We start from the raw sequence: 24,507 nt of genomic DNA, 5'->3' as shown, positions 1-24,507 counted from the left end.
AAGGAACAATGAAACATTTGTCAGAGGTGTGTTCTCCATATTGGACCCCTATCTAATAACTGCAGTGGTGCTTATGATATCTACAATGCCTTTCTGCCAAAGCTGTCAAAATGTTTTCATACATATTCTTTCATTTTATCCCCCAGTATCCCTGTATGAGAGAGATCACAGTTCTTTATTTACAGGTTTACTCTATGCCTGAGGAAATATTTTGATAAAGTCAGTGGCATAGTCATGCTAGCCGGATACTCTTGAATAACTGTCATGACTATGCCTTGTTTAATTTGAACTGATTGACCATGTCACATTGGAAACTGAAAAGAAAGTTCTAGAGAGGCTACTTGTAGAGGAATGGGTTTTCTGAGACAGACATGGTAACTCTGGAACTTCACCGATCTGTGCCCTTAAGGGGAAGAATGTATTAAAAAAAAACCTTCGTCTAGTACTGCTGCTTCTCAGTATTGTAATAATAACAGCATGGCCTTGTGGAAGAATTGAGATTGGAGCCAGAGCAGAAAAATGGAGGTCTCAGCTCTGCTACTTAACTAGCTATGTGACGACCCCCACCCCCCAACCTTAATTTACTCCTCTGTAAAAGAGTGATCTTGGCTTAGAGAGCTTCTAAAATATTTTCCATCTTGAACATCTTTTGATTCTACCTTTATTGTGAGGGTGGGAAGTATCTTAGTAGTTAGTAGGTACATTTGGAAACTGAGAACCTGGGCTAAAGTCTTAGATGTACCACTTACTGAACATGAGACCCCATCTCTCTGGACTCTAATTTCTTAATCTTTAAAGAGAGTCCATTTGGATTAAACAACCCCATCTCTTCTTACAATTACAGGCCATATCTTTAGAACTGGGAGAAACCTTAGAGCTGTCTAGTTTAACCCCATCATTGAGACAATTGAGAGTGTGACATTAAGTGATTTTCCCAAAGCCATATTAGTAGGCAGCATACCTGGACTTTGAGTTTTGACTTTCTTACCCCAAATCTACGACTCTTCTGTTCTACTACAGATAAGATTCTTCGAGTGTAACCTAGCTTACAAGGGTGGGAAGTATCTCAGGAGACACTGAGACAGTAGAGTTCAGTGGAAAGAACCTCGGTTTCATTCTACTGCTGCTTTTTAAGGTTACTTTAAATACCCTATGGTACCTTTGTTTTCTCATCTTTAAAAAGATAGGTTTGACCTGTATGACCTCAAGTTTCCTTCTAGCTCCAAATCTATAAATGATCTTATGCTTATTCAGAAATTTCCTACTAAGCACAGTTTGAATTCAGTCTGTCACAGGTAAATATATAACAGTAATTGACTTGGATCTTCCACTTAGTACCAGATGCCAAGGCAAGTGGTGACTCTGTCCATTCCCTGAGAGAAAATATGTCTTCTTTATGGTTCCAATTATATGGAAAGAGTACACATGGAGCCACATAACTTGGCCAAGGTATTTGTCAACAATACAGTAAACTGGGGTTACCATGTAATGTCCTTTACCTTCTAGAGGAAGAGTACTATATTAATTTTAAGGTCATAGATAGATCCATGATTCTGTAATAAGAAATATCAATAACATCTCTGTCATAGATAGTTTTTTAAAAAAATTTTTGGCTGGAACTCATGAAGTCTGGCTACTTCTAAGGTAAGCATACACAAATATATGTATATGTATAATCATAGAGTTTGTATAGGCCACAAGCGACATGTAGTCCAACTCCTTTATTTTATATGTGGGAAAACTGAGATCTACAAATTTAAGTGACTTGCCCAAGGACACAAGGTACTAAATGTCAAGTGTCTGAGGTCAGATTTGAACTCAGGTCCTTCTGAATTGAGGGCAGGTGCTCTATTCACTGCTCCACCTAGCTCCCCCTTTTTTAAAGGCATAATACAGCTATTTATTTTCTCCACCACCAAAAACTTTTCTGGGTTTGAATCTAGGTCTTCTGATGCTAAAGCCATTGATCTTTTCATTGTGCCTCAATGCCTCTCACATTGTCACCTTAATGGAATTTAAGATAGCCCAGGGAGTGTTGTCTTTGCAACCTCAGTGCTTGGCATTTGGTAGCTAAATGGCAAATGCTTGGGGAAAAATTAACTTTTGACACTATGGATCTTTTTTTTCTGAAATACTGAAATAATCCTGTATATAGAAATTTGTTGTCTTCTATGTCACCCGAGGTCAAGTCAATTCAACAGGCATTTATTATGTACTTTAGGCACAATGATAAGTGCTACAAATGTAATTATGACCAAAAAGAGTCAGAGGTGGTGGGTCTGTAAATAGTTACAAAACTCAATAAAGTGTTTTCTCTATAGAAGTCATTAAACAAATTCTTTTGACTGATTACGAGGACAAGAATTTCTGAAATATTACAGTCCTGTTATTTGCAAATATCCTTGTTATGTTGCAAACTATCAAACTGTTAAACTATCACCATGAATCCATCCCTCATCTTTCTGCTCAGGCAGGGCCTTTTCCCTGCCACCCATCCCAGAGCTCTTTGTTTGCATAGGGCACTTTTACCTTATGAATCTGTGATTTTGTAGTACGAACTCATAACCCCTCTACAAATATGAAGAGGATCTTTGAAAGTTGATAGGGGATGCTGAGGTCACAAATGGGACTAAAATTTTATGATCTGTCCTTATCCAACTTGATTTATTTGTTTTTCAGAATTTAAGTGGGTTGGTTCTTAGACAACACACCAGCAGTTCATCACAGGAATTCACTGTTTGGGTATTTCTCAGTTGTCAGGACCTTACCAAAGCATATATAACCTTTGAGATCACTTTTATGTCATAAAAAAGCCTCAGAAGAGGATCCCAACCAAAACATTTTAATTCCTCCACCTTATCACATATTATTTCAGATTGGTTGTGCATATTTGTGTCATTCCCAAAAGTAGACTAGACAAGTTCCATGTGTGGGGAGGGGGAAAGGAATAAATATTTATAGAGTGCTTATTACTGTGCTAGGCACTCTAAGTACTTTCACAAATACTATCTCAATTGAGGGTAGAATTATGCTTTCTATCTCAACTTTGCTTCTCTAACCCAGCTCTGCATGCATTAGGCACTTAATAAAGACTCATTTAATTTAACTTTACAGAGGTGCACCCCTTAGTTTCAGGAAGAAATCTGTGGGTACCATCTGCCAGGCAATATGTCTGTGTTTGGGGACAATCTGCTATTTTATGACTAGTTCTGGAAATTTCTGGGGAGCATTTCTAGTGGAGAATATTGGGCAACCTCATCAGAACTTGACGATTCTTGTTCACAGGCTTCTAGAGTCTAAGCATAACATACCTAGTTATCAAACAGAATAAGTCTGAGAGCAAAATGATGCTTTCCTAAAATGAATGCATTTTCATAATGCAAACAGTTTTTAAAGATGACATTTTAATATGGGAATTTTATGTTGACAGTCTTTCCAGAGTTCTAAATATTATGGCTTACATTCTAACCTAGAGATTCACAGCTGAATATTTATCCCACAGTTAGACTACTGGTTTACTCCTAAAACAATTCAGCATCCATTTTAAAGAGGCATTAGAAGCAGATCTACGAGCTGTGATATGGACGTGATTTTTGCGTTCTGTCTTTTTAGAAGTTTCTGTAATAAATCAATTGTTCACAGCCGAGCGTGAAGAGGCTGGCAGTGGACAGCAACACATCCTCAACTACGGAAATCCCTCTGAGACTGAGAAAATAACCTGATGGAGAAAGCTTTCTTCTGAGATTAGATAGATAATAGCATCTCCAGGGAATAACCTGTAGGAGGGGTAAAGTTAAATTGAGTGATTGCAGACACAGAATTTGTATCCTGGAATTTGTGGTAACAGTTCACTTATGCAGGGGATGGTGGTGGTGATGGTGATGATGAAAGTAGCGATGACAGCAACCCCAATAGCAATGAAACAGCTGGCATTTATGTAGAGCTTTAAGAAAGCGATGAAAGAGCACCTGGTCTGGCAGTAGGCAAATCTTAGTTCAAATTCTGGCTCTGATTCTTTGTACTTTGTGAATGAACCTAGACAAGTTACTACTTGTCTTGGAGGTTTTTCATATACAATGGTGACCTCATACTGGCAGTCTTCCCTTTCCAGCCGTTGAAATCACTGATCCCTTGAATTTTCACATACACAATTTGTGCTTTAAATCCTTAAATATTTTCAGTAAGTTTAGATACTTGATCTCGTTTGAACCTCATAACAACTCCATGATGTAGAGGGTTACAGGGATTATCATTCATATTTTAGAGGTGAGAGAACTGAGGCACAGACTTGCCTCTGAGCACATGGCTAGTAAGTGTCAGGGCCATATTTGGAACCTAGGTTGGCCTGACCTTGCTAGTCATTGTACTATGTTTCTTTCTTATCTGGTCATCTCAACTATTGGAATATATAACTAAGAAGGGTAAAAAGGCCATTTCAGAAACCAAAATCAGTGTTATTGAGTCTGTGCTAAGAATGGCTTATGTAAATCACCCTTTGTTTGACAAAACACAAACAAGCTTGATTACCAGATTAAATTTACAAACCTGGAGAGAGGTGGACAAACTCACAAGAACAAGGAAGGATGGTTGAAAGACTTGAGAGTGAGATAGCAAGAGAGGAGATAGAGGGAAAAAAGCAAACAACCAAACAGAACTTCAACAGGCCCAAGAAAAAACATCAGTGTCTTAAAATCCCATATCCAACAAACCGTGTCCATAATGATGAACTTCAGTCATCAAGGAAAGGTCGATTTATGTTCAGTCTTGTGTTTTAAATGTCTGGAAGTATGTAATATATTTAAGAAACAAATCCATTAAAAACAACTGAAATAAAAGGAAACTTTAAGCTACCTATAAAGTTATACATATCTGCAAAAAATTCAGTGCTCTGAAAGAAGGTGAAGAAATTAGGTACTATTGTGTTTCTAATAATTAATAAATACTTATGAAAGCCTACCCTATGCCAGGGCCGGGCTAGGCACTTAGGGATAAAGGGAGGAAAACTTCTGGCCTTCAAGACCCTGGTATTGTCAGGGGAAATGGCACATGTAGATATATGCAGATACAAAAATGTTTTTTGGACTGTGATTGCTTCAGGATCTCTGTAACTCTCAGGAACTTCTACAAACACAGATCAGCAACATATCTGCGTCTTAAAACCTTAGAAAGCTATCTGGGACAGAAGTTATGTGATTGGCCATACAGTAAATAAGTGTGAGAAATTGTACTTGAACCTATGTTTTCTTGACTCCAAGGCCGGCTATCTACCTATTATACCCTAGCTGCCTCATAAATATACATTATGTATATGTACATATAGACACACATGTGTCTATATGTACATACATGAAAAATATGTACTATAATATATAATATAAACATGTCATTTGTCATATATAGTATATGTGATATATATGATATACAGTATATATGATAGATATGATGAGTTATTTTTGCATATTTGTATTATACTTGTAGTATAAAAATTCTATAAATATATAATATAAACATTTATCATATATTATAAAAGATGTTGGTATATATAGTTATATTTTACAGAAGAAATGTTTGCATTATATATTTATACAAAATTTATATATAAATATATCGTATATGTGTGAATATATCATATATGTGTGTGAATACCACTCACACAACGACAAAATAAAAGTAATTTTGATAGTGGAAGGAAAATAGGACCTGAGGGTATCAGAAAAATCCAGAAATAGGAAATTATGCTTTAGAACCCAGAGATTGAAAGGAACATTTGTAGGAGTCTGTTTAAGTTAAAAATGGGGGACTTCTCTTTACAAGGCAGAAGATGTAATACTGTGTATGAAGAAGAAAAAAAAGAAATCCAGTTTGTCTGAATTGTCAAGCATATAAAGGGCAGTAATGTACAAGAGTAGCCAGATGGCCAAAGGCTTTAACTGATAAATAGAAAACTCAGTAACTTATTTTAGAGTTAATAGAGAACCACTAAAGCTTTTTGGAGCAGAAGAAGAGAGCAAATGTTTATTTAGCACCATTTTACCACTATTCTATCATTTGATTCTTTCAACAACGCTGCAACAGAGGAGTTTGGGGGGTGGTAACAGTAGAAAAGCTTAGACAATCAGAGGTTAAGTGACTTGCCCGGGGTTCCAGGCCCAGTGCCTCTTATACAAAAGGGAAGTAACTTGATGAGACTGTGCTAAATTTAGAAACATCATTTTGACAATCTTGTGGAAGATAAAGAGGGGAGAGACTAGAGGCTAGGGAGCAATTAAGAAGGTATCTCAATAGGCCAGGCAGATACATTCATCCCTAAGCCTACAGAGCACAAATGTGTGTGTTTGTGTACAAAAGTAAACAGACAACAGAAACTTGCTGTTCCTTTTCTCTTCCTGTGGGCTACAGGCCTGGAATCCTTGATACTTGAAAGCAATGCATGCTTTCTTCTGGCCTGCTGTCCCAGCATGCATTTGACAATGTTTGCTTTTGCCTCTTTTTGCATTACAGGTTTTTGAAACAGTGATTTTGTTCAGAAGCCACCTGGTGCCCTAAAAGCCTGTCACAGCCATTGGAATAAACCAATCATAGGTTCACAAATTTTTAGATTTGGATACTTCTTTGGTATGGTTTAGTCGTTTTTCAATCATATCCAGCTCTTCATGATCCAATTTGGAGTTTTCTTGGCAAAGATACTGGAGTGGTTTGCCCTTTCCTTCTCTAGCTTATTTGACAGATGAGGAAACTGAGGCATACAGGATTAAATGACTTGCACAAGATCACACAGCTAGTAAGCCTCAGAAGCCAGATTTGAACTCAATTCTTCCTGACTCCAGGCCTACTACTCTATCCACTGTGTCACCTGGCTGTTTTTGGAAGCCACTAAATCCTTATTTTACAGAGGAAGAAATGATCATCCAGGATTTGAGTACGTCTTTCTTGCTCAAAGGTCAGAGCCCTATGACCTGCTGTAGAAGAAAACTCCAGGCTAATCCATGGCAGCAGTTTCTATGAACATGATCTTTGTGACACTCATCAGTGACATTAAAACCTACTACAAAAATGATATCCATAAAGTTGATTACTTATGTCTTGACATCCCTCAGATCTTGCCAGAAGGAAGCCTTTACACAACCCCTGTAAACAAAGCTGAACCCATATGTACAAACACGAGGAAAACCCACCCTGTTACACCTGGTTTTCACTATAGGCACTACAAATTGAATTGAAAATCAATCTTTGACTCCAGAGTCTAAGATTAAGTCTACACACAAAATGAAGTAGATAACTAAGGCAATTATCTGTGAATGCTCAGGAAAAGCCAAAACAACCTAAAACACAAGCTCAAAACCACTGGTTTTAAATCAATCCATTATCTTCACCTTCCATTTAAAATTGGTAAGAGGATCTTTCAGAAGATTCAGTTCCACTCAATTTAATGGTCATTGATTAGGATCTACTATAGTCAAAGCAAGAATAAATGGAAATGCCTTTTACTGATGAGACAATACAGTCAATTTATTCCATTTCCATTTCAATCCAATTGACTCCAATCCAATGAGAATTGGATGGGAACTGGTGGGAGAAAAGACAAGATAAAAAATTATCCCTTCCAGACTGTAATTTATATGAAGGCTTTTTTATCATTACTATTTTTCAGTGTGACTATTCCTACTAACCCGAATTTTAACCCATTTATAACTCAAGTTGCTATGACTAGGATCAAAATTGTGATAAGTTTCCTTGATTTTACTTGAGCTTGTTTTAAAAAAGTCAGGTATACAATCTGTTCCTGGCCATGTTCACAATAGTATTACATTTTCTCAGGGTCTGCAAAAGCTTCTTTTCTTCCTCTCAGACACGTCAATGGAACAGGAAGGGTCTCTGAATAGAACATATTGTTGTTTCATCTCAATCACTCATCATACATAAATTCAAAATTAAAGGGAAGGTTTTCTTTGTCTATTCTTCTAAATGTGGCATCATTGAAAAATGGCATTTGGGGAAGAGCATCATTCCTTGGTCCATTAATCTTGGAGGAAGGCTGTCTCAAACAGAAAAAAAAAAAAAACAACAACAAAAAAAAAAAACCAGACAGGGTTTTCCAGGAAAACATAATCCTGCAAATGATATTGACCAAGCAACCCTGAGCAAGTCACTTAAACCCAATTTCAATGTGTTATTAGTGATTTGAGGATTTGTTTTTCAAATGGCTGATGATAATTTTCGTCTCTTCATTAAAGAATGCCTACTCACATCCTTTGGCCACATATAACTATTAGGGAATTTTTATTTTCCTTGTGTATTTTTATCATGTCTTTAATCACACCTTTTCCACAGAGATTTGTTAAAGTTTATTTTTGTTTTCTTTCTAATTCTTCCTGAATTCATTTGGATAACTATGGTGGATTTAGAGAAATATGGTAATTTTTATGAATTCTACACAGTGAAATGAACAGAACCAAGAGAATGACATACGTGACATTCACAATTAAAATGTGAACAAAAATAATATTTTTTGGAGGATTCATCCATATTATTGAAAAAGGTAAGATTCACTTTTTTTTTTTAAGCAATCAGGGTTAAGTAACTTGCTCGAGGTTACATGGCCAGTTATATCTGGGTATGGTGCTAAGTATCTCAGCCCGGATTTGATCCCCAGGTCATCCTGACACTGGAGCCAGTGCTTTTACTCACTGAGCCACCTGGCTGCCCCTTAAGATTAATTTTATAAAAAATAACATATAACTGAGGAAATACAAATAAATAGAAAACTTCTCTTCAAGACATAACGACCCCAGGACAGTGATCCATTCACCGGCCCGTTAGAGAAGAGGCCAGACATTGCCTGGGGTGGGGACCTGGGGAAAGAATGAAGGGGGCGAGTAGCCTTCCTCATTTGAGATTCAAAGGTCCTGGAGCCTGGGCCCCACTGAGATGAACATTCTATTTGTGCAGCAGCAAAGGACCCTTTTCAAGTCCTATGGATTTTTAGCAGCTTCTCTCAATGGTTCAGAGGGAAAAGTCTGATATGGGTCAGGGCTCATGCTTAGGCAGCAGGGGAAAGGGGGAAGAGATCAGTAGTTCTCCTCGGGAACTACCCTCCCCTGAGCCCAGGAAGGTACCAGAGACACCAGTGCCATGACACTGTAGAAGTCACAAAGGCATATCAGTGGGTGCCTTATTTCAATTTTGGAGCTTAGGTCGAGAAAGAATTCATTTCTTCTGAAGGCTTGCCTTTGGATGTCTTCTAAGCCTTCTCAACACCTCTCCTCACATTGGAATGACAGGGTCTCCTGGTGGAGGTGGATCCAGTTACATAATCAGTCCTCACTTGGCATACCAGAAGGAGTTGGCCCCATGTAGACTGTCCATTCAGATGTCTTTGGACACCTGTCTTCCCATTTCCTTTCCACTGGGGGTGACTAAGACATGGTAAAAGGGAGATCTCTAACTCTCACCTCACTTACTTTTTTTCCCTTTCCCTCTTCAGGGCATAAGCCCCCATGATGGTGAGCTCAGTTTGCAAGTCAGTCTTTTCTGAGGTGGAGGTATGGTGAATTGTTTGAGTCTCAATCACAGACACAAGGGATGGGGTGGAATTGCAGCTTTCTCACTCTTAGCTGAGTTTCATACCGACAGCCAATGCCTGCTGGTACACTTCAGTTACCTCCTGGTAGTCTGTCAGGGAGAAGCGACTGTCGGCAAGGGGATCCTGCCTCCATCACCTGAGCCTTGAGCCAGAGCCCTGGGGTGCTGGTTCTTCTAGGCCCATAAGGTCATCCACTGACATGCAGCCACTCAGAGTTCGCTTCGGGTTAAGTAAGCGTTCTGGTAGGTCGAGCTGGTCACAGGATTCTTTGGACAGGATGTTGTCCTCGCTCGCAGCACCTGAGGGGTGAGTGACCCAAGTGGAAGAGAGGGCCAGGCCAGCTCATCCAGAGACCCAAACACCACGAGTTCCTGAGAGGCCCCGACAACTTGCCATTATGTTTGAGGATACTTTGTGATGGAGAGGGAGCTGCAGGGGCCTGGAAGGTTTCCTGACACTGGGGTAGCTGTTCACAAACATGTCCAGCATCCAAAAGGTCCCCTGAATCAATCGGTTCAGGGGAAGAGTAAATACCCTGATTCCATCTGCCGAGGTTTCTTAGGAATACCTTTCTTGGGCACTGCTGGGGCAGTGTGCCTGGGACTGATGGGGACCATGGTGGGCTCCTGTGAGTTCTCCCTCTGTCCCTCTGTGGGAGACACCCCCTTCTTCTTGAGGATACCCTTGGGCAGAATGCCTTTGCCTGGGCCAGGGGCTGCCTCTGCAGCTCCACGCTCCTGGAGAGACTGAGCCATGTCATTCTCCTTTCAGGACTTCTTAAGGAGTGCTGGCGCCCCAGCCCAGCTCCACCCATCGTATGATTGCACACCTTGGCACCATTTTCCAGGAGGAGCCCTGAGGAGCAGCGGAGCCATTCAGCCACCATGGCCCTAGGGGAATCTCCTCCAGAAGCCCTGCTTTCTTGAAGAGCCTCCTGCTCTCTGATTGGTGCAGCATAGCCCCAGTTGACCCACCAATGGCTGGTCACATCCTCCAGAGTGGCCCTACGGGTGGGGTGTACCATCAGCAGCCATCGGATCAGTCCACAAGCATCAGAATGCTTGATGGGTTCCTGGGATTCCCCATTGCTGATCTGTTTCACAAGGCTCTTATAATCCTGTCCATCAAAAGGCATCATGCCATGTACCAGGATATAGAGGAGAACACCCAGAGAGCAACTGCCCACCTCTGGGCCCATGTAGAGCTTCCCATTGACGATCTCTGCTGAAGCATGGAGGGGGCGCCCACAGAAGGTCTGCAGGAGCTTATCTCGGTGATAGAGGTTGGAGAGGCCAAAGTCTGCAATCTTGATGTTGTCATTAGCATCCAGGAGGATGTTCTCCAGCTTGAGATCCCTGTGGACAATCCCGTTTTTATGACAGTAGTGCGCAGCTGAGACAGTGTCGGAAGAAATGCTGGGCTTCTTGATCACTGAGATGCTGCCGTTCACTAACGTCATACAAGTCTCTGAACAGCAAAAATGTATTTTCAGACATAGTTAATGCATTCAATGATTATACATCTAGAGTTGGAAGAAACCTTGGAGATGATCTAATACAATTGTCTTGCTTTCTAGATGAAGAGACTGAGGCTCCAGGAGGCCAAGTGAATTTCCTAAGGTCTCATAGGTCATCATCATCACCTCCAAGGCTAGATATGGACACTTTGACTCCAAAGCCAGGCACTTTCCACTGGAGTACATTGACTTGTTTGATTTGAATATAGACATTTGTTACCAATGAGGGTTTCTGTTTGAGGAATTGGGTAAGTTAGTGAGTTCTGATAGACATTTAGAAGAGAGCAACAAGAAAGCATTTTAAAATATACACAGCAAAAATAGTGCAAAAGATGCAAATAGGATAATTTTGTTCCTGCCTTTTTAAAATTTATATATTATAAACATACATACATACATATGTATGTTCAAAATTGAAATTTCAGGGGATCACAGTTTCTTATACAATTATTTTTCTTATCCTCTTGTGTATTTTGAAATGCATGTTTTGTGATGACTGCCAAGTTCACTAAAATAAAAAGAATATTTCACATGGAGAAAAAATGAGGAGGGGGATAGAGAAGGAATAAGAAAGAAAGAAAGAAAATTAAAGGAAGAAAGAAGAGGGAGTAGGAAAAAAGAGAAGGTGAGAAAGGAGAAGAATAAGTTAAGGAGGAGGGAAAGAAGAATATGAATAGGGAAGGGAAAGGGATTAAGTATTTATGTAGTACCTGCTATGTGCTGTAGACACTGGCTAAGTTCTTTACAGATATCTCATTTGATGCTCACGACAACCCTGTGAGCTATGAGCTATTATATTCCCATTTTACAGTCGAGGAAACTGAGGGAAAAAGGGTGTGGTTTTTTCCTTTAAAAAACAAAACAAAACATAAAAGATGTTGAGGGCTGGATTAGAGACAATGTAGTGGAAAAGAAAATCAGAAGGAAAGGAAAACAATCTATGAAACAGAATCCTGTATGGAAGAGAGAAGAGGGAGAAGACTGGTCATGAGGAAGAGAAAAAGATATATACAGATGAAGGGAAGGAAGGCTGGGCAGACAGGGTCAGGGCTCTTGGCTAGCCACCTTCATCATGTAGATTTCCAATTGAAACTTTTTAAGGCTGTGGGGTTTGTTCAAAGCTGGGCAGCATGTGTGTTCAATGGGTATCAATATTGGATTTTCCCAACAGCTCTGGAACATGCCCAAACAGATACCACCTTGGGTGTCTACATTAAGGTAAATGACTTGCCAAGAGTCACACAGCTAGTAGTTGTCTGAGGCCGGATTTAAACTCATGTCTACCTGATTCCAGGCCCATCACTCTATCTACATCACCACAAATGCAGAAAAAGAGGGGGTGTTGTATGGTGAGAAAGGAAAAATAAGAGAGGAGGAGGTTAAAGCAGACCAGGAGAGGAAAGAAAAGATGATTTTGATCGGAAGCTGTGATTTAATCAGTTGTTAGCTTCCAGTGTGGTAGCTCCCTCCACCCATGCAGACTCATTTGAAATTTATAATCTTAGTTACCCTAAGCAAAAAGAGATGAACTGACTTACCAAGTAACAAAGGCAAGTCCTTCCTGATTCCAAGGCCAGCTTGGAATAAAGAGGTTTAAAGGTGAATTAAGGTACTGGAGAGCCAAGTTTTATTCTGATTTTCCTAACTCCCTTTGTGACCATACAGCTTGACTTTATCATCTACTACACCATGCTTATAATATCCCAAATATTGACAGTTTTCAAGGTCTAGCTCAAATTATTCCTCATTCATGATACCTTCCTTACTACTGTTGTCCTCATTGATTTTCATCTTCTGATCTAAAATGTTTACAGTCTGTCTCACATAATGAAGCACTTAATGATATTATGTCCCTCATTGTTTGCTGTTGCTTTGTGTGTGTAAATCATATATCCCCTAGTAGGCTACATGCTTCTCAGCAGTGGTGATGGTAACTGATAGTGCTGTAACCCCCACAGCGCCACAGAATTGTGAACACGTGAGGTTTTTCTCTTTTTTTCAAATAGCAAAATTGTGTATCTGTATGGGGCTTTTTAGAGTTTTCCAAACTATGATGTCTTTTGATCGCCACAGTGATCCAATGTGTTAGGCAGGGTGGCTATTATTGTCTCCGGGTTCCAAATGAGGAAACATGGACTGGACTCTAGAGGAAAGAACACTGTTCTACAAGTCAGGGACTCAGGTTTCATTCCCCACTCTATAGCTAAAGAAATCCCAATGTGACATTGGATTTATCAATTAATATCCCTGGGCCACACTGTCCTCATCTTTACAATGAAGAGTTTGAATTGTTAGATAATTGAATTACAAAATCAAGACATTTGGTGTTTGTGATCAACAAGGCCACATAAGGAGTTAGTGAGGAGGGTCAGAATAAAATTCAGCTCTCCCTTACCTTAATCCACCTCTAAAACTCATTTTTCCAAAAAATGTTAATTGACTGACTTACACACAGTGATCTTTACAAGTATTCTTAATTTTTCCTAGGCTGCAACTGGAGGAAATATATCACTGTGTAGTGTCAAAAGGCAGTCACAACTTCGGGAAACTTATGTGAAAAACTAGGTTTTTACAAGAGAAATGAACATGCATGTGGAACCCAAAGCCAGAGCAAAGAGTTCACCATCTATAGAGGTTTGCATATTTATAGCAGCAGGACAAAGGGAGGGAGGGAGGGATACCAGAATCTCCTCCAAATGGGGCATGGCATGGAAGGGGAAAGGTGCAGTAAAGGTAGGAAAAGGACAAAACCCTACTCAAAGGGAAGGAGCAAGGCTACTACAAAAACCCCATTCTTTCCCCTTGGGAACTACTGGACCAGTGCCCAGCTGCACTAGCCTAGTGTCTTAACTGTCTTAACTCCCAAGGACATACAGTCTAGTACTGAATGCAAACAAGAAATTATCTTAGCTGGGGTGGGGCTGGGTGTTGTCTTGGACACATTCAGGTCTCCTTGCAGGCTCTGGGTCCAGTGTTTCTGGAAAATATGGCAGCTCCAAAAGACAAGTTCAGGGGACCCCTTAAGAGAAGATGGAAAATGCATGTAGGCATCCATTTGATAACATCTTTGCCTTTCCTCTTTCATTACTCTTGAAGACACTTCCAGAGGGCAGCCACCAGCAGGAGCATGTGCCTGCTGCTCTTATGACTCAGGGTTGAATGCACTGAAGGACAAGTGAGGGCAGATCCTAAAGAGCTGGGATTACAAGGGAACAGAATAGACCAGCCAATAGTGTGAAATCTCAGCAACTGGAATTATCCCTTTCGTTAAATCAGCTGTTCATTGTTTATTAAGCACCTACTGTATGCACTAAGCACTGCAATCACAAAGAAATCTGAAAGATGGACCCCGCTTTCGGTCTAATGGGGAAGATGGCTTACAACCAGTAATGTACGAACTAAATCATCAGAGAGAAGGCACTGATTGCATAAGAAGTCACAATGGCTTTCAAATGCCAAACTCCTTTCCCTAATCATGTTACCACCTGGGGAAAGTGGGAGGCAGATGAGAGGAAATGAGAAGGCAAAACGATCTCTCTTCACTTGGCTGGACGGCACCTCCCCTGTTCCCTTTGCTGTATATTTTTAATAAATCATGTGGTTACCGAAAAGTCTGTCATCTGAGTCTTGTGGATGAAGTTGGCCAGTTGGATGTAGAGTGAGGGGTGAAAAACACATTGTAATTTCTAGTATTTTAATATTTCAGAGTAATATTCCATGTTATTTTTTCGAATTCCCAGGTCAGTTCTATGAGTTCTGCAAGCTAATAGCACATTGGGAAGGATAGTCTAAGAGAATTTAGGCCGATTGCCCTCTTTTGAGCAGGGGGAACACTACCACCTTTGAGCAAACCAGCATGAGCACTGAACACTGTAGAAACAATTAGGCTGGTGGTTTGAGGGTGGCATCGTTTGGGACCAAATTGTCTGTCCTCACCTATTAACACAGCTCCCCCTCCAAATAGAAACCCTTAGGGACTCAAGCAGAGCATATATATCATCATGATACAATGGAAAGAGCAATGTCCCTAGAGTCAAAGGACCTGAGTTCTAATCTCATCTGTGATGTTTACTACCAGCATGACCTCAGGCAACTTAATCTACCTAGGCCAAAGTTTCTTCATCTGTAAAATGAAGTAGTTGGTCTGGAAAGTCACTTAGGACACCTACCCACCACTGTCACAGGAATGTAAAAATGCATAAATCTCATTGTTAAGTATTTCATTTTTATCACTATTCTTAGCAATGATTCCAAGACACAGATAATTCAGCTTTTGGTACTGTGAGACAGTATTTCCAAGTACAACGCTTTGGTGTTTCATACCACCATTAAGAGACAAAATGAACAGTTACCCTGGTGGAGATAGATCATGGTTATCATTATCTGTTAGTATCAGACATACATTTTAATTGACAGCTTTGTACTTCCCTCCGTGGTAGGGAGATATCATCAGTCTGATTTCAGTGACAAAGGGAAAAACCTATACATTTTGTTCTCAAGGATTTCAGAAAGGGATTGGATCTTTCTCTTTTAGTTGCTTCAAAGTTTACTCCTTTATTAAACAGAACACTGTTAACTACAATCCATAATCTAATTCATTTGGGCTTCTTTTTTTGCTGCATTCCTTTCCCCACCAATGACATTGCTATATTTCTTTTTAAAATGAAAACAAAATCTAAACATTAAAAAATGTAATCTCATAGAAAATGTCTAGTGTTTTTTGGAGAGTTTTATGCTTTACAAAAGGGCCTTTTACTGATAGTATAAACATTTTATCTTCACAGTAACTCTGAGAGAGAAGGACACACATGTGTTCTCTCCTTAGTAATGGAGAAATAGACAAAATGAAGGAAAGTAAATTGATTTGGCTAAAATCATACAAAAAAATTGTTGTGTCTAGAAAGGCGCCTCTTACTCTGTAATTTTTGACCTGTAATATTTAGTACAAATTTGCTAAAAATAAATAAATGCATTCCAAGTATTGTGTTGGGACTCCCTCTCAAAGTCTTAAACCTTCACTGTTGTTATTTGGTCATTTTTGTTTTCAGTCATGTCTGACTCTCTGTGACCCCATTTGGGGTTTTCTTGGCAAAGATACTATGATGGTTTGCTATTCCTTCTCCAGCTCATTTTATAGATGAAGAAACTGAGTCAAACAGGGTTAAATGACTTGCCCAGGGTCACACAGCTAGTAAATTTCTGAGGCCAGCTTTGAACTCAGGAAGATGAGGTTTCCTTACTCCAGGCCTGGTACTCTGTACACTGTGCTGCCTAGCTGCTTTAAACCTTCCCAGATCATCTTACGTATAGCTAAAAATCTGGAGATTATCAGTCATCAAAAAAAATACTTATGTTCAATATCATATACTGAGGCAGAAGGGTGAATTAATACATTTAGACCTGATGCTACTATGTTTTTTAAATAGCCCTTCATTAATCTGAATATTCCATTAACTTGCCCATGGTGACATAGCTGGTGATTGACAGAGTAGGATTGGAACCCAGGGCTCTCCTTTACAGATTCAGACTTGGTATGTTATATTGCGTGGCTTGCTGGACTTTAACACAGGAATAGCTGGGTGCAGTGTGTCGTTATGACAGTAGCTACCTGTGTGACCCTTGACAAAATCAAATCTCCATTTGCTTTAAGCAATTCCTAGGATCTTTCTCCTAAGTTACATATGGGTTATGACCTGTCTCTGCCATAGCATTTTCCATAAGAATAGCTTCCCATACAGACAAAATCCCAGCTCCTTGGAGTACTGCCTTAACTAGATCCTTCTTGTCTGTCCCACTCTTCAAACATTCCATGAGTTTATGAAATGCTTCTCACATACAACAAATGCATCTACACATCTCTGAGGGGCAACATGGTGTATAGCTAGAGGAAACCATATTTAGCCCTTTTCTGTTCAGTGTTGAAAGGATTCTTCTATCCATCCCATTTTCCTCTCCAAGGAATGGAGGAGAAATCCAAGGATTAAAGGATGATGTTAACATTACTGATGCTGGTTTGGCTATCTCAAACTCCTTGATATTTATCTATGTCATTGCTGGGTCACAATTTATTCTCATGTGCCATGAAATAAATGACAGTCATGTTTTTCACTGAACCATTCAAATGCAGTTTGAGCTCCATGTAAACTATGACTTGGGTTGCACAGACAGTAGTAATGATAGTGTTTCACACCTGCTTTTAAGTCTCCAAGTAGGAAAACTTTCTTTCTTGGTTCTCTAAGACAAATGCCTGAGAGCGAGACAACCTTTTGTTCTCTATCCAGCTTTCTTATTTTCATTCTAAAGCAGAATATTCCACATCCTCCAAATTCTATGACAGCTCCAGTAACAGCTCACATCCATAGTGTCTTAAGTTTGCAAAAACTTTCTTTGCAACAACCCTGTTATCTACGTCAAACCAGTATGATTCTCATACTATAGATAAAACAGCATGGTGTAGTGTTGAGAGTTCAGGACACCACGTCTGGAAAACCTAGGTTTAAATTCTTGACTAACGATAGCCAGGTGAACCTGGGCAAGTCATTTAAGGCTTGGAGTTATATTGTTCAGCCACTCTTTAAGACTACAGGTTCAGAGACTGAGAATTGAAGAAGTCCCCTGCGCCAACTGCTTCATCTTACAGAGGACAGACTAAGATTCAGTGAGTTGCCCAGAGCCCCACAAGTGGTCCTTTGCATTTGTATTCACACATAGTTCCTCTGACCTGCCCCAGATCAAGCCTTCTTTTCCCTCCTCCATGGCTAACTCTGATCCACATATTGTGTCAATATCATTATCCACGTTTCACCTGAGGCTCTAAAGTGTGGACTAATTTGCCCACTTAGACCTAGCTAATAAGAGTCTGAGGAGAGATTTGAACTCAGGTTTCCTGACTCCTTGGCCAAAGGTCTATCCATCCATAGTAGCACGTTGCTTATTATATAAGATAAAATGAATTGAATAAATCATAGGCTTATAGATTTAGAATTGAAAGGAATGCTAGAGGTCTTCTAATCCAACCCCCTCCTTTTACATTGAGGAAACTGCAGTTCAGGAAAGTTAAATGACTTGCCCTAGTTCACATAGGTAGGAGTCTTCAGACATGGGATTTGAACTTACATCCTCTGGCTCAGGCCAGTGCTTTGTCCACAGTACTTCCCTGAATCTCTCATAGTTGGTTATGCTGTAACTTTTTAATTAAGTATGGTGGCAAAATAGGCCACCTAGTCTGACATGATCAGGGTAAAGAGAAAAAAAGTCCTTGGAGGAAAGGTGCTTACCAATACAGGATTCTCCGGAAAGTGAATAGGTTCCATTGTCATGGAAACCGCTTCTGCACTCACAGTGGTACCACCCTGGCAGGTTAACACAGCGGGAATGGTTGTGGCACTCAATGATTCCCTCTGTACATTCATCAATATCTGCCTCAGAGAAAAAACAAGCCAGCCAGGGAATTAATTTCCTTTGACACTAACATTTCAGCTGATACTTAAAAAATAAAAAAATTCTCACATTAAATTATCAATTAAAATGACTTAAGGTGAAAGACATAGGTACTATAGATTTCCATTTACATAGAATCCAAATAAATGGCAGAAACATTTTGATATATCTGTACAAAGATATTTAATGTTCATAAGGCCCAGTTCAAATGGATTTTTTGTTTGTTTGTTTTTTGCCTCCCAAAAGCCTTTTTGGGAGCCCTGCTGCTCCCATACCTCCCAGAAATGCTTTCTCCATCCTGATTTAATTGTACTTTGTACTCCATTACTTTTACAATCTAACCCTGGAGGTTATTTTTGGTTTGTTTTTAGTTCAATTTGGTTTATAATTTCTCAGAGTTAGTAGTGAAAAGTAGATAGGAGCTGGTCTGGAAGTCAGGGAATCTAGGTTCAGCCCCTGATTCTTGACATATATTTGTTTTGTGCCCCTGGACACTTAGCTTCTTGCTCCAGGGGCATCCAGAGGTCATCCAGTTCATTTCCCACATTTTATGGTTGGGGAAACTAAGGATTAGGAAGGTTAAGACTATGTGACATACAGAAGCTTTTGGTCTGCATTGGTTGTCTCAGAAGGAGTTTCCTCATATCGCAATACATGAATGACTTCATACAGCCATTATGCTTTTTTTTAAGTGTATATATTTTATTTCCCCTGCTGAATCTTAACCAGATTGACAAATAGAGATTGTGTATTATTCATCTTGTATTTCTGAGTGTTCTGCATATAATAGGCATGCAAAAAATGAATGAGTTAATGATAATAATAATAATAGACTCTACAAGACTTAAGTTATTTATGAATCATAAAAATGACAGATTAATATGAGGCACTTTTAGTGTAAGAATATATCTGGCATTTCATTGGTATAGAAGGCCCTCTTTACCAGTATCAATCTACAACTCATAGATAACTTCTATTTGTAGAGAGCTCCTACAGCCTCAGAATTTATCTCATCTAAAGTCATGTAGTTAATTTGTGTTCAGATGGGATTAGAGCCTAGATCTTCCTGACTACAAGGCTAGCCTTCTTTAAGCTGTATCATGCAGCCTTTAAGTTATATGTAATAATACTAGCTAGCATTCATCAAGCACTTTAAGAATTGTCAAGGACTTTACATATGTATTATCTCATCTGATCCTAGCAACAACCCTGTGATGTGGGTGCTGTTATTAACCTTGTTTTATAGATAAGCAAACTGGGGTAAACAGGATTACACAGCTAGTAAGTATCTAAGACTGGATTTGAACTAAGGCCTTCTTGACCCCAAATCCAGTACTTTGTCCATATCTATGCTTAAATGTAGCCTGATTCATTAATATTAGTGACCCAAGAACTGATTAATCCAAAGAGTTGAATATCTAGAAAATTGTATTCCTTAGACATTCCAAAAGAGTAAGCCCATGAATTTCAATCTAGAAATTTCCATTTGATTATCAGAAGTACTTCTGTGACTATCTACACACATTATGTATATGTGCACACACATATTATGTATATATGTAGGTTATATAGAAATACATTTTTATTCATATGTAATTATATGCAATATTTAGTTTTATACTTGTGTATATGTATGTATTATCAGAGGTCTAGACAGCACATAATGGTCATTTTCCTGCCTTCAGGAACTATGTTCAAATTTTCTCAAGAAAATGAGATATCTGTTCTCGAAAATCCCTAAAGAAGAAACTCTTAGACTTCATTTAGTAAAACAGTGCTCAGAACCAATTTTCTCCTTGCGGTCCTAAGAGTTAAAAATCTAATTAAAGACATTTGGAAGCCACAGGTGGCAAGCCTTGACTAAAATTGTCAAGAAACTTGTGTCCCTTAATCTACTTCCATCACTAATCATTTTTGAGCATATCATTTCTATTCTTTACATGGCTTTTTCCTTGTCTCAATAATTCTCTTATCCTATTATTTCTAAATAATTGGGTTGCAATAAATTCTTACTGAGGTTCTTTCTAGATCTGAGACTCTGTACTCTGATCTAGCAAGATGTGGTTTAAGAGCCCCTCAGGCTCCAACATTTGGTGCTCTATGTTTTAACATGTCACTTTCAAAGATTCCTTCAGGCTTTTGATAGTCTGTGTTTTGGAAGGTAAGAAATGCTCCATACAGGTTGGCTGGGACCTGGGAAGCCTCCTCCCAATCTTTGTTCCCTCTATTTTTATTCACAAAGGGACTGGGCAATAGAAGAGATGATTAAGTGCTTATGTGATATTAGGCAGCAATAGAGTTGAGTCTATGGGGACAATAAAGAAGACACAAACAGGCTTGATATTTTTCACACCTACATGTTCACTGAGAAAAACAGAGGGGCGAAGAGGAACGTGTTTGCCACTACATGAATGAGAAAAACAGCTTAACCTTACAGTTACACTCTCTCTATTTGGCATGCGGAGTGGGAGTGTTTAAACTTCGGAACATCCCTCTCAGCATCTAGAACGACCTTGGCACCTGGCTCTTGTTTGGCTCCTTAGACCCATGCTTTATTTGTGAGTACAATAATTAAAAGTTGGCCAATTAATTTTATGGGTAATCTTGTTGTGATTAAGAAGGTACTGTATTTTTCATCATATTAATTAAAAAAAACAGATTGCTGCTTCTGTTGGCCCTATGGACCTGAGAAAACAACAGGCAACATCAAAACAAAGGAAATGCCTGCAGTTTACAGCGGTACTCAAGGATCACTTCAGAATTAGAACCAAATACCTTTTCATCAGCTAGGAGAGGTTGCTTTTGTCCTCTGGGCTTCCTCTCGTCATTGGTGGTTTTATAGGAAAGGCAGGGAGGAACAGTGCAAAAAGCAGTCATGGGAGCAAGAGGACCTGGTTCGAATCTGGGGTCTGGGGCCAACTCCCCATGTGACCCTGGACAAGGCACCCTCTTTGCGCCTCAGTTTCCCCATCTTTAAAATCAGGGGGCTGCCTTAAATGGCCAACTCAACAGCTGCCATCCCATGACTGACCGGACTACCTGCCAATGCTTGAGGATGCCACAAAATTGAGCTTCCTGAAACAAAGACCCTACCCTGCATTTCACTGATTTACCTAAGGTTAGAGTTAGAAAAAGTTAGAATATGGAACCTTAGAACATGGAACATACGCAACTAGAGATGATAAAGGGCCCTAAAAACACAGAAGATATCCTCTGGAAAAGAAAAGAAAAAGAAACAGACCAAAAAACATGAGCGCTAGAAAGAAGTAAGGGTGGAGTTCCAATCCCAGCTCTGACGCAGAAAGAGGAAGCAAATTGTCCGGATTCCCATAGATTGTTGTCAAACCAGGATCTGAAATTCAGTCCCCTCCTCCTCCCCGCAGTGCTCATTCCATTCCAGGTCACTTCTGGCAATGAATCCCAGAGTATCTCCTTAGAAAAGAGTTGTCTCTTTCCCCCCTCTTCATTATACCCTTTTGCATCGTCATTTAAACTTCAGTTTAAATAAAACAATGAAACAATCCCAAACCTAGAAACAGAAACCCAAGTTTGCACTCTGCTTAAGCTGAACAATTAGTCTCAGAGGATAGATAACATCAGGGTTTCTTTCGATCTTTATTTATTATTTGCCTCCCAAAGCACACTCGATGGTTATTGCTTTAAACATTGCTTCCCCCATCATTCCTTCTCTTCCTTAGAGTTTTTAAAGAAGTCAATTTCCACATCAAAATGACGCACTAATTGTAGCTGCCTTCACAAGGCCATTTCAACCTGCTGCTCATGCTCTTCCATTCATTAAAGCAAATGGAATTTGTAGCTTTTTTTTTTTTCACATATCGCATCTGATGGAACAAACTTATTTGAAAGTGTGTGTTTGCTGCTATAAGCCAGTTTGGGGGAGGGGAGAAGATCCAGTAGTTTCTTTTTGTTTCTCAGAAACCTTGGCATGGTTCCTCAGTGTCTACATCATAACATCCAGACTCCTAAACCCAGTGTTCATATTGGTGAGAGGGCCCGGCTTTTGGCCTCTTTACATACTGTAGCGTTGGTCTTTTCTTGCTCTGCTACCCTTGTAATCTATTCTCCAGCCGACTCAGTTTACTCATTCTTTGCTTGACAAGACCATTGTTTTTCTATCACTCTGCCTTGGCTCATATTCCACATCCTCCCCTGGCATGTCAAGATCATATGTTCCCTTGATCCAGATCCTATGCTACATTTTCTCAGTGAAACTATTATGAAAACAGCATCCTAGATTTGATTGTCTATTGTATTGCTACAGCTAGATGTTACTGCAAAGTGCTTTTGCTGCACTGAAGGACTTTGGGAAATTGCCTTTCCCCTGGGAATTGTTTTTAATCTCTGTACAGAACACTGGACAGCATGAATTCAAATTCCTGTGATCAAATCCTGTTGTTACTTTTCTCCTAACGTTCTAACTCTTTTCCGTATCTTCACTTGTCATCCAATTTGGTATTATGCTCTCAATGGTCTTTTTAGCCTGCTTAAACTGGTGTAGACTATAAAATAAACAGCTTCACCCAGCTCAGAAGCCCTCCTGGGTACTGTACCCTCCTAGTGTGTCAACAGTGGGATAATTCCCTGAATTATACCCTTCTCAATGGCATAGAGCTTTTGTTTTTTGTATGACACAATATTCCCCTTTTCTCCTGCTACCTTGAACATAGTAGGTGTTCAATACAGATGACTGTTGTAATGGCCAATTCAGTGTCAAATTGAATTGTAAAGATTTATTTCTTTCACCTGATCTCTGTCCATATTGAATTTTACCTGGCTTTTAACTTTGCAAAAATCAATAGGCTTTCCAAAGTATTCTTCAAGCCGAATCCTTTTCAGAGAAACCCATGGAGAAGCCTCATAACCAGCTGACATGCTTATTTTCAAATAGCTATGACCATTTGGTAGTAAACATCAAGTCAGTGAATTTTTAAAGACAAGTCAAGAAGCTATACTTGTAGGAGGGAAAATGGGAAAATTGTACAATTAGCTCTTTCAAAGAAAATGAGAATTGGAAGGGAAATTAATGACGACCTATTCCAAACTCCTTATTTAACCAAGAAAACCCCCCTGAAGACTAGAGAAGAGAGACAATCAGAGCCAGAAATTATTTCACTGTTCCAGTGAGCTCCCCCCCCCCCCGCATTATAGTTTTCAGTGAAACTACTTCAGTCACATCAATATGTCAAGGATGTGTGATCAGAAGACCCTTTACATACACAGATTATATCTTGCCTGTAATTTAGTCTTAGAGTTACTTGAGGTTCATGTAGGTTAAGGGACATGCTCAAAATCACACAACTAATAAATGTCACAGGCAGGATTTGAAACCCTATCAGTCTGACTTCATGTTCAGCAATATATCCACTATACCACACTGCTTTGTATTCATTGCAACTTATGAGAATTAAAAAAAATAAATGAATCACAATGGCATTAAAGTCTATATTGGTCACATTTTAGTGTGTCTCTCTGGGTAGAATCATACCGCATCAGAAGAGAAATATTTCATTCCAAAGACACAAGGACAGCTTACTTAATTTCTCGATGTAGGGCAGAGAGCTAGTCTCTGTGGAGGAGGAAGGGGAGGAGAAGGAGGAAGATGATGAGAATTTAGATAATTAAGACATTTTGAGTAGATTTGATTTTTTTCCTCTATTTTTACAAACCTAAGGTTTACATATATCATTGTTGGCAAGTATAATACAATATAAGTAGATTCCATCTGCAATTGAATAAACAAAATAGTACCTTCATGATTTTGCGAACTGGTGAAAACTCAAGAAGTATATAGGTTTTGCAACAATCCCCATTGTAATAGTATGAGGAGTGCCATACTTTGAATCTGAGTTATAAAATCTCTGAGAGACATTTTCGGTTCTTCAGACAAATGCCATCACATTCATTCCAGGAAGTCAGATTAGCAGGAGACAATGTTGTGTGCACAATA

At 39.4% G+C, this 24,507-nt stretch overlaps 1 protein-coding gene and 1 pseudogene across 2 annotated transcripts in view; both read right to left on the bottom strand.

The window, feature by feature from the left end:
* The window catches only part of NELL1 (neural EGFL like 1), a 922,880-nt gene that overhangs the window by 39,409 nt on the left and 858,964 nt on the right, over positions 1–24,507 (bottom strand). Inside the window, exon 16 of one of the 2 annotated variants that reach the window (XM_069091288.1) lies at positions 18,377–18,517. The exons of the other annotated variant lie outside the window; for it this stretch is intronic. Coding sequence (XP_068947389.1) covers positions 18,377–18,517 — 141 coding nt within the window. The remainder of the gene's footprint in view (positions 1–18,376; positions 18,518–24,507) is intronic. 2 annotated transcript variants of the gene reach the window in all.
* On the bottom strand, positions 9,611–11,079 carry LOC138163653 (NUAK family SNF1-like kinase 2 pseudogene; annotated as a pseudogene).

Source organism: Petaurus breviceps, unplaced genomic scaffold (genome assembly GCF_028583685.1).
Source record: "Petaurus breviceps papuanus isolate PSGF00001 unplaced genomic scaffold, PetGlider_PUasm1.0 188, whole genome shotgun sequence".
Classification (NCBI taxonomy): domain Eukaryota; kingdom Metazoa; phylum Chordata; class Mammalia; order Diprotodontia; family Petauridae; genus Petaurus; species Petaurus breviceps.
This window is presented reverse-complemented; position numbering and strand designations above follow the sequence as displayed.